Consider the following 11,004-nt stretch of genomic DNA (forward strand, 5'->3'; position numbering starts at 1 on the left):
TGTGTCTCGGGCAACAGTTGATCTGTCGGACCGGCTCGCAAACTGTTGCCCGCGGCCTTCGGCCTTGGGCAACAGTTTGCGAGCCGGTCCGACAGATCAACTGTTGCCCTCGACCCCAGTCAACAACTGTATACTGGTGGATATTCCTGATTTTAATGCACCCTTAAGCTCACCAAAATGAGCATACATTTTAAACAATAGAAAATTTTTCAATGCCTTTAGATAATCTAAATCCAGAAAAATCAAACCTATTTTAATTGTCTTTCTAAACTAGAGTGAGAAGACATTTTATTGAATCGACACTACACTGTATTCTGTTGGTGGATCGATTGGTGCGTTTGCTGAATTATACTTTATGCACTATTTTATGTCTGGAAAAATATTAAATGAAACTTTGAAGTTGCATATTACTATAGTGATCAAACAAACATCCTTGACCAGACAAATTCGATGGAAAAAATTAAATGATTTAAAGCGTGCCAGTGTTTTACAGTGAGCACATTTGACAACATCTACCTAGATAGAACCCACTTGAATATTTAAATTCATTCATTGCGTAGGTTCAACATGGGTCACACAGGTAATAGCTCTCGCTTGCTACAGGAGAAACCTTGAAATTTTCATACATTTTTCACTTCTTTATTACCAGCCTAATGTTGTACAAACTTTTCTTTTCACGGGAGTTTTTAAATGCATAATTCGTCTTATGTCTTTTCCACAAGTTTGTACACGGTTAGGCTGACGGCTAATTAAGTCCCTGTCACACTGTCACGATTTTTACTACGATTGCCCACGAATTACTAAAAGATAAAAAATCGCACTGAATCGCCAGGTCAATCTGGCGATTATTCTACAAACGGTGCTTTTTTCGAATTAGTACGACTCGACTACGATGTCTGGTCGACGATGTACGCTGTCTGTGCGATAACACGACTAGCTGTCATGTACAGATTTTTATTCTCAATAATATAAATTTTGTAAAGGACAATACCATAAAATGCGCATTTATTTTAAAATATTTCGATTTCAAATGGTTACTACTATATGGTTTTATATAGCTTAATCATTTAAAAAGGATCTTTAATTTACAAAATTTATGCACATCCTGCAGAGCTATATTTTGTCGCGACTTTACATTTGCATCCGCAACGAATAGCCCAGGGGGTCTATTCACAAAAAGTCGTACGTCTACGATTACACCTTAAACTTACGTCAAACGTACGTTTACGTTTATGGTGCTATTCACAAAAGCTGTCGTAAGATAATAACGTTGTCGTACGTCTGTTACAGTCGTAAGTGCGTCTAAGTTCTTAGTTACCGACAATGCTCATGCGCAGTTGGCATTGTGGAAAAATGACGTCACGCTGTATTTTCGCTCATTTACATTCGCGGAACTTTTATAGCGCCTTTGAGCACAGATGTATATAACGAAGTCACTTCTTTTCTTCCCATACGCCTATTTTAATGTATGTATGTTTACAATTATCGACAGAAAGAAAATCCACATGTGCCTGACGTTAAAAATATTTCTTATGTACATGTATTATAATAAAATATTTCCCTGTTTTATAATAGTGTTATTATATTCCTGGGAATAATTTTGTTGTGAAAAGAAAATTTTTGAACGTCAGACGCATGTGAGAAAATCCAAGTTCTGTATGAAATTTATGTCATGTTTTAACTTACAAAAATCTACTGCAGAATTTGTTTGTAATAAAACATGGCATTTTTAAAATACTGTCAAAAACACTTTGAGTTTATCGCTACATGTACATTCTTTTAAATATGCCGGTTTATTTTGTCTGTTTCGGTGATAATAAAGTTACTAAGTATTATTACCCAGGTCGGCGTGTCCATTGATAATTTTCCTTTCGATATTGTGAATTTTTTAAAGGTCGTCTGAAGAATAAATGTAATATTTCTTTCATATTTTTTCTGTAGAAAAGTCAATAAGAAGTTATTTAGTTTATGACTATCATTAGATTTTTATTAAAAATATGACCTAACATGATGAATTTTTGTGCATAATTAATTAACTCTTGAGATCATGCTTCATTGTATTAATATTTGGTGGTTGAATATTTGGACCTTGTTGTGAGCTGAAGCTCACAATAGGAAAACAAACATGCAAAGGTATAAATATTTCGGTCTTTTTAATAAGTTTAAAAGTTGTTTCAAAGAAAAAAAAGGTTAGACACAAGTTTCTTAAAGGCTGGGTCTACCTTAAATAATTAAATTTTTTAGGGGGACCAGACGGACCCCCCCCCCCCCGATCCATGCATGATATGTAGTACGCTGATTACATTACATACTGATATTTTATTAGTGTGTATGCATATGACTACTGTTTAACTGATTTAATGCATTTGTAGGAATAAAAGAAAACGCCTATAGTATCAAATAATTTTCGTAGTTTTAACTAATACTGATTCGATATACCCGGTGTAACGACAAAAAGTGACCCTGTAGAATACTGACCCGGGGGTCAAATTTCTACGGAGAAAACTGATCCAGGGTCCGTATTCTATGACAAGTAGGGTCCTTTTTCTACAGTAGAAAACCATTCCAGACCTGTAGATCTACGACCCCCACACGTTGAAAACTGGCCAATCAAATTTTGACCTCGCTTAAAAACAACATCAAAAAGTTTCTACTTGAGAAAAAAATAATTGCAGAGACCAGTTAGTGTATTCCAACAAACACGAAAGGTCGCAAACTGGTTTGCTTTGTTCAAATTCTTATATCAAATTTTCCCCCATAGGAGAAAACTTGTTTCCTTAATATACAAACAACACGTGCAAGAAACTTAATTCTAATCAAAAGGTGACGATTAACGCTGAAACAAGTTATTGGAGGATGCGATTTTGCAGTGATTCACAAATGACATTATATTATGCTACTGTAAACGTATTATATTTGGCGTGTACGTCATATTTGGCGGAAATTAGTTTATGAACAAGTCGGTGTAGATTTGAATTCGCGTATTCCTGAATGTGACTATTCTTTTACATATATGTATGACATATATGTACTTGATTTAGCGAAATCCGCATTCCGCCAAAAACGCTAAATAGAATACACAGCCAAATGTAATACTTTTACAGTATTTACATGTTATATTTCACATAATAAAATATTGTTTAAATTATTAAACATTATACATGTATGTATTAGACCGAATGCTTTTTACCTGACAGATCATACATTTTGCCTCAAATAAACTGTAAAGGACTTTCCTTCCGGACTTTCTGTATGCAACATGTTGACGATGACTTAATTTTTTACTTATCGGCAAACATATCTCAATAGATGATATACTTTATTTACACTCAGTTAAGAGTTCACTTTTTCAAAAATAATAATAAAATAACCGCTGTTTTTTTTTCTAGATATTCAAGATTGAGTATAAATGCCTGGAACACTTACATGTTTGTGCTAAATCAAAGGAGAGTTTAATGTTAAGTCAGAATATGCCGATATTAATTGCTAGATTCAGATGTCGTTTATACATGTAGGTACCGTGGTTGAATTCAATAGGAGTCAAAGTCAATGCTACATGTAAAGCCCTTTTTAGTGTCATTGTTACTTTGCGATTTGCTATCACTGTTATATACCGAAGTTTGCAAGTACATTTTAATTTTGATTACGATAGTGATCGATTTCAAACTCACACAGAATCATCTGTAAAATATTTTGTTTCTTTGGTTCAATTCTAAATTCGAAGTTTTGGAATTTGTGACGTTTATATTGACTGTATTATTATATTATATCAAGCATTGTATTTGTCTAACATATATTCTTATTAGTAAGCCTGTTGTAACCAAAAAATAATTGTTCTTAGAAAAATCAAAATGGGATGATGCATGCAATCGTGGATTTAAGGAGTGGGGGAAATTAAAACTTTTTAAATTCACTCATCAAATTGACCGATAATAGGCTTAGAGCCCCCCCCCCCCTGGTAAATATAATTATCCCTCGGACCCCCCCCCCCCAACCCATTTTTTCTTTCTGTTTTTTTTCTGCATACAATAAGGGCGTGTTTTTTATTCATTCAGATTGATAATATACCTTTTCAGTCATGGTTTGACAATGTAAACATATGTCATTCCTCCCCCCCCCCCAACTCCCCTAACCTTTTACAAGAAAATTCTCCTAGATTTGCGCCTGTTTTAACTATCTATTTCTCTAAGGTACGTCTTTTTCTTCTGTTGCCTTGATTTAATGTGAGGGAAACATTTTTTAGTCAATGTACTTTAATTAACTAAACGTGACTATATCTTTCATTTCTAATTTGAAAAATTAAATAACAGACTAAGATAACGATGATAAGCAATAACAGGTGATCGGAAAAGCGTACTCAAGCTAGTTTTTCGAACAATTTAGTATCAAACAGGCAACCCAACCCCCCCCCCCCCCGGCCCAGCACCAGCACCACCCTGCATCCACCCTAAAGACAATAATAATATATAGTCGATATTCTATACGATAATTTTTCTACAACTCTTACGGAGAATAACGACCCACAGGCCATAATTCCTATGATGTAATCCAAGTATTCTACAACGAAGTGGGTCAATTTTCTACGTAGAAAAATGACCCCCGGTCAATATTCTATGGGGGTCACTTTTCGTCGTTACACCGGCATTGCTGTCGCGTAACATATATCTTTTCCAATATGTGTAAGGTTTTTAATGGTGATTTTGGATTATATACTTGAATGATCATAATTGAGCTTCAAATAAGATTAAGAAATATAAATTTCAACCACCATTAACATATTTTGCAATACGGGATACAAAAGGATCTCCGGCACTGTTTTTCATAGCAAACCACAGCGCGTTATCAAATAGGAGTTTCTTCTCTTAATTTTGCTTATGACAAAAAGAAGGTAGAACTGCCATAACTCAACTAAAAACATATCAATTATATGTAATGGTTAAAATTATACGTGGTATTTGCGCGAATCGCGTACCGTATATTTTACCTGTGTTTATTCTATTTATAGAGTTTCTGTTCAGCGCAAATTCTTTTTTTAGAGATTATGTTTCTTTAAACTTATTAAAAATATCTTTTGAACATTTATCTAGTTGTTTTCGATTCTATTATGATAATCAGCAAAGTGAGACTAATTTGTGAAATTATTTATTTACTTATTATAATATTTGAGATTTAAACTAGTCTAACAAGTTTATACGGAGTCTCACTTCGCTGACGCCCTTGAGAGTGTTCAGGTGTGAAACGGGTGAAACGTGTGAGTGATACTAGTACCTTACATTATTTACGGTAAGAGAGTTATTTTCATGTTTGGAATAACTATTCATTTGTATTATATTCCATACACAGTAATTTAAATATCATTTATATGAGAATAATAAAATTGTTTTATATGCAGACTGTTTAGAGAAATGTATAGCGATTTGAGATAACTTCAAATAAGTCTGTAGTATTTTTAGATTGAAGCATAAATATATGTGGTGTTTTTTTTATTATATACAGTCATACCTGTTGCAAGTGAGTGCGCTAGTCTACTAATTGACTGTGTGTGGCACCGCCGCCATATATTGGAGGTTCGTTGATGTCATATTTTGAAGTAAATGCATTTTGTGTATTATTAATTTTTAAGTGTTTCTGTGTGTGTCTATTTGTAATATGAGTTATTTTGTTTATATAGTAGCTCATTGCCAATAAATTTAATATTTAATTGAAATAAAAAACTTGAACAGAATAAGCGATTTTATTCTATTACATATAGACTTACGCCAACCCAATAGTAGACGTAAACTTACGACTGTTTTTTGACGTTACATCACACGTACGACATTTTGTGAATAGCCAAAATCCTACGAAAAAATCGTACGTCAAACTTACGTCTAAGATTGAACGTACGATTTTTTGTGAATAGATCCCCAGCTGGTCTACACACACGCGTACTTATGTGGCATTATTCCTCTTTCGTTGTTATGTCTATATTTTAAACGGCAAATGTTGTTTCCTAGTAAGGAAAAGTTTGGTTACAGAAAATTAGTAAAAACATCCACATGAACAGTACTGAAACAGCCATGAAGAACTAATATAATTATATGACACAATAATTTTCGTCATTTCCATTAGCTAAAAGTACACTACGCGAAAGCGCGTCCGCGGAGTATGATATCGCACGACTCAACAAAACAAAAATAATATAATTGTAAAGACAATTTACCAACGAAAATTGTTAAATACAGAATATTAAAGAATAATAATGTGCGAAATGTTCTTCAATCATAATTCGTTTATCTATACTGCAGTAATCTCGAATTTTCGTTGTTTAAAATCAAGGTTTATGAAATTATGATACCATAATTATATATATATGAAATAATTTTGAATTGATTTTAATTGACACGACTACAGGTAAAAAGGCACTTTGCCAACGATGACTAAATATGTTAATACGCGACAAAATTCGAAGTTTTAGAAATTGACAACAGAGATCCTGACTTTGACATCAAATGTATATAGTCTGTCCTCAGTTTTCACTGTCTGTCGTCCCGTTCATCTATGCCTATAAGATTTCCATTACGTATATTTTCGTATATTTATTTATTACCTTACCAATGAGGCACTAGTACAACCCTTTGTCAAAAAAAAAAAATACATGTAGTTCATATGTTGAAAAATTCAATTATATCCGACTACTCGCCAAATGACCTGAATGTCAGTTCAGCTTATAATCCTGGAGATTTTGTGCATATCTTGTAAAAATGGGCTACAGTTTACAAGCTTTTCAATGTATTTTATTTTTCAAAGATCTCTTAAAAGAATGTTTTAGCGATTCAAAGCGCATGGAATAGATTTATGAGTGATTGGAATTCAATGAACCTGGTCTCGTCGAATAGTGCTGAGATCACAATTTGTCATCGAACTCCACATACATAATTGTACAGGACGTGACAATATGTGAAATAAAACAGTAGAAAACATTGCACAAAAAAGACATTTTGTTAATTTGTTACTAGGCTAAGTTTGTCACCCTTGGCTAGCGAAGATTGGTTTGAACAAGGAATTCATGTTGACTTATACTAATACTTGGAAGGTAACTATTTATTTACAACAACTACAGAATATATAACATGTATTAAGGGAGTACACTCTGGGGCAAACTTACATGCAGGGTAATTTGTCAAAAGAAAAATAATTATAGAGATGAAATATTGAAAGAACTTGAGTAACTACAAAGTTTCAGGAAATAAAACCAAAGCATAAAAATAAAAATATTTTGTAAATTCAAGGAATAAAGTAGTATTCAATACATGAATGTTTCTAGCTCAACATTTCCAAGACTCAAACCTAAAACACATCGGAAACAAAAAAATTATACACAATTACATAATCTACGTATGCCGCTTGCATATGTTTTACCAATTATATATAAACATTTGCATTTGGAAAACTTGTTAAGAATCTTCAGATTCGCTGGAAGAACTAGAATTCCGAGGAGGCTGTGGCAAACTTATCTCGGTCGACTCTCCAGAAATGCCGTTCGTCGTATCTTCATTCAAGTTGTCCTCTGGTGGGGGCGGTAAAGGAAGGTCAAGGTCATCTTCATTCTCCTGCTGTGGTTCATTAGGCTCGGCGATTGCATTTGTTTCGTTCTCAGTTTTCTCTCTGTCTTCTTCTCTCTGTTCGTCGCTGGCTGGTTGACTTGACTTTTCTTCTTGCACGGAAGCATCTTCTTTTCCTTGACTATTTCTGTCTGTATTAATCGTTTTAGAAGTGACTTGACTTAAGTTGACTTGATCATCCTGCGAAGATTTATCATCTTTCTTCTCATCATCATTAATCTCGGTAGAATCGCTTGGCTTGACAATATTTTCTTTCAAACTTTCATCCTCCCGTTTTTCATTTTCATCTGATTTGTCATGCATAAGATTCTCGGTTTCCTTCATAAAAGAGGAAAGGATATCTAACGACGCATTGAAGTCATCGTTTTCTGGTTTTTCTCCAGCTCCAACCTCCTTTGTTATTTTTTCCTCGGTTGTCTTTTCCTTTTCTGATTTTTCCTGACTTTTATCATCGCTCGTTTTATTTTCATTTTGGACCGCCTCTGTTTTTTCTTGTCCTGATATTTTTGAATCGGAAACCTCTACTGTCGCGGTTAGTTTGCTCCCCTCTTTGACTTGAGACACATCACTGTCTCCTTTTTCTTCAGATGTTTGTTTGCTCTTCGGTGTCGTTTGTTCAGCGCTCTGCTTCTGTTCTTGATCCTTTGTTTCTTCTTTCTCTGACTTCTTTGATTCATCCTTTGCAGCTTCACTGGACTTGTCGTCTGCCAGTTGACCAGAGTCTTGGTTTGCGCCTTCGTTTACATTTTTATTATCTTTTTCCTCTGCTTCTTTAGTATCGGAACCTTCCTTCTCTTGAACAGGTTCGTCTTTTTTCTCTGTTTCGTCATTTTTAGCTTTTTCATTCTCTTCTTCTTTCTTTTCTTCAATACCTTCTCCCTTTTCTTCGTCTGTAAATATATTTTCACAAAATGAAATACACTATCCTCTCATATTAATTTTTGTTTATTTTTACATGTACCTATGGAAATAAAATATGTTCATTTCTTTGTGAGTGAGGTCATATTTATGATAACAACGTTTTTTCACACGAACTTCTAGCTTGAATGAAGCGTTATAACATTTAATAAAAATAGTTACTTAGAAATTGATATCTCTAAATAAAATCAAAATACTGAAGAACTGACGGGAGTTGATTTTATCGATTATTATTTATTTTAAAATAAACGATATGTTATTTTGCATGGTAAGTATTTTCCTATATGTATTTGAATTACGCACATTTTATATATATGTAAATTCTCCGACAGGAATTTCGTGAAAACTCCATGTGAATCTTGTTGTGTAATATTCAAAGAATTAATTCCATCCAACTACGTGTGAATAATCAATATAGTTCTGAGAAATTCTATGGATTTAGGCGATATTGAATTCTAGTCTCCTTCAACCAGATCGACGTTCGGCTGTCTCCGTTAATATCCGACAAACCAGAGAGACTCTCTGCTTGTCGGAGATTTACGGAGACAGCCGAAGGTCTGGTTGAACACTATGGCGTAAGAATACATACAAATGAATACACAACTACAAAAAATATCTAAATTGTTCGTACCATTTAAAATCTGACTATTTACAAGGTATCTATAAATAAGTTTTCTTGGAAACAAGGCTTTAGAATACATTACATCGATTCTATCGATTAGAACTAAATGTTGTCAGCGATGTTGATCTGTGCTTTGGTCCAAACACTGTTTCACTTTCGGTTTGCTAGAGTAACTGCATACGAGAGTTGATTAAAATCAACTCCCCAAAATAACTCTTTATGAACTTTTCTAGTAAGAAGTACATGTATTGTAAGTCATAACCTTATGTATCTTCAAAAATGAAATCTATTTCTCAGTTCAAATTATTCTTACAAACCGTACCCCAGAATAATCAGTTATTTGCCATGTGTCAAATGTCTATGACTATACTCCATAATATATCATTTTGAGCTTTGACTCTTTCAAAAGATGGAATGGATTCTGACAAATACGTACCCTTTCTTAGCTTCATCCTTTTCCTGGTCACCAACAGGAGGGCCACACTTAGTGTTCCTACCAGAACTAACAGCAAACCGATGGGCAGTCCGAAAAAGACCATCAGCGTTGTAAATTTTTGACTCTCTGAGAGAAGGGAAGTAGTCTTATTACACGCCACTGCTGTTGTACTTGTTCTAGGGTTTAATGTAGATTCGGTAGGGGTTGTTTTTATATTTGTCGTAAAGATTTTTTGTTCAGGGCTAGGGGAAATTATCGGTGATGCTGTCGTTATTGGTTTCGTTTGCCTTTTGGTAGAAATGGTAGTTGTATTTATTGTAGTCGGTGATGGTGTTCCTTGTTTTTTTGTTGATGTGTCAGCGGCTGATGGTGTTCCTTGTTTTTCTGTTAATGTGTCAGCGGCTGATGGCGTTCCTTGTTTTTCTGTTAATGTGTCAGCGGCTGATGGCGTTCCTTGTTTTTCTGTTGATGTGATTTTTAAATCTTCATTTTCTGTTTTATTACCGTTAGAAAGATCAGTACCATTCCCTGCATTAGGACTGTTGTCTGATGGCGAAATTGAATGTTGTGGTTCACACAGGAATTGTGCAATTAACAGCGCAAAAAGAGGCAACAGTAAAGCTGTGATTTGAAAACAGAACTTATGTTATAAACTTCACAATTTAATAATTGGTTGGGTGCTAGATATATTGTCCATCATGCACATCTAAACAGTGTTGCTATTCAAAAGTCAAGTGGCCGAAATTGTCTAATTTTACATTTAACGTTTTATTGTATCACAATACTGTCCTGTACCTCTGATCTGGCCTAATTAAAACCATAGAGAGATAGCTACTGTTAAGTCTAACGTACTTGTAATTATTATGCAAATAGATTTAATAGTTATCATAGAAAATGTTCCGAATACTATTATTCGACCATGCAAAAATGCTAACAATAATCCAAATTATGAAAATATCAATTTTTGAATACTTGAAAAGTAAGCAATGACCTTTCAACCCTTAAAGACATTAACCAACTTTAATTACACATTTTGGTCTGTATTAATCTCTGTAAATTTTCACTTCTTTTAAACAAAAATTGTATTAACATTTTAGTCATTACTAAAAAGCGAGAACATTATAGGAGACTCACTTTGTAGAGCAGCCATGTCTTAAACTTATCCAAGCTGTCGGGGGACACAGTGGTAGAAATCAGCTTTATCCAGAAAGATATCTGTCTTTCTCTGTGACTGAACAGAGAGACGAAAGACACTAGATTTCTTGTTTTAAACTTCCGGGTATCTTGTGGAGGAATGGATTTCATCAGAATGGTACTACGACTAAGGGTGCTTCAGAAAGACAGTTTGCAGAGTGTTAGTAATTTGATTTAACCTACGATTACATGTACTGCACGTGTATTATGATTCCATTGTTGTTGTGTGT

At 34.1% G+C, this 11,004-nt stretch overlaps 1 protein-coding gene across 1 annotated transcript; it reads right to left on the reverse strand.

Annotated features, from left to right (window-relative positions):
- Positions 1 to 7,065: 7,065 nt before the first annotated feature.
- Positions 7,066 to 10,869, reverse strand: LOC105322225 (uncharacterized protein DDB_G0286299). Its single transcript, XM_011420814.4, has 3 exons — positions 10,715 to 10,869; positions 9,581 to 10,201; positions 7,066 to 8,494 (listed from the first exon to the last, which is right to left on the reverse strand). Exons 1-3 carry the CDS (start codon positions 10,728 to 10,730, stop codon positions 7,437 to 7,439), a joined length of 1,695 nt encoding a protein of 564 aa, XP_011419116.3. The 5' UTR covers positions 10,731 to 10,869; the 3' UTR covers positions 7,066 to 7,436.
- Positions 10,870 to 11,004: the final 135 nt, after the last annotated feature.

This window comes from Magallana gigas, chromosome 5 (genome assembly GCF_963853765.1).
Source record: "Magallana gigas chromosome 5, xbMagGiga1.1, whole genome shotgun sequence".
In the NCBI taxonomy this organism is placed as follows: domain Eukaryota; kingdom Metazoa; phylum Mollusca; class Bivalvia; order Ostreida; family Ostreidae; genus Magallana; species Magallana gigas.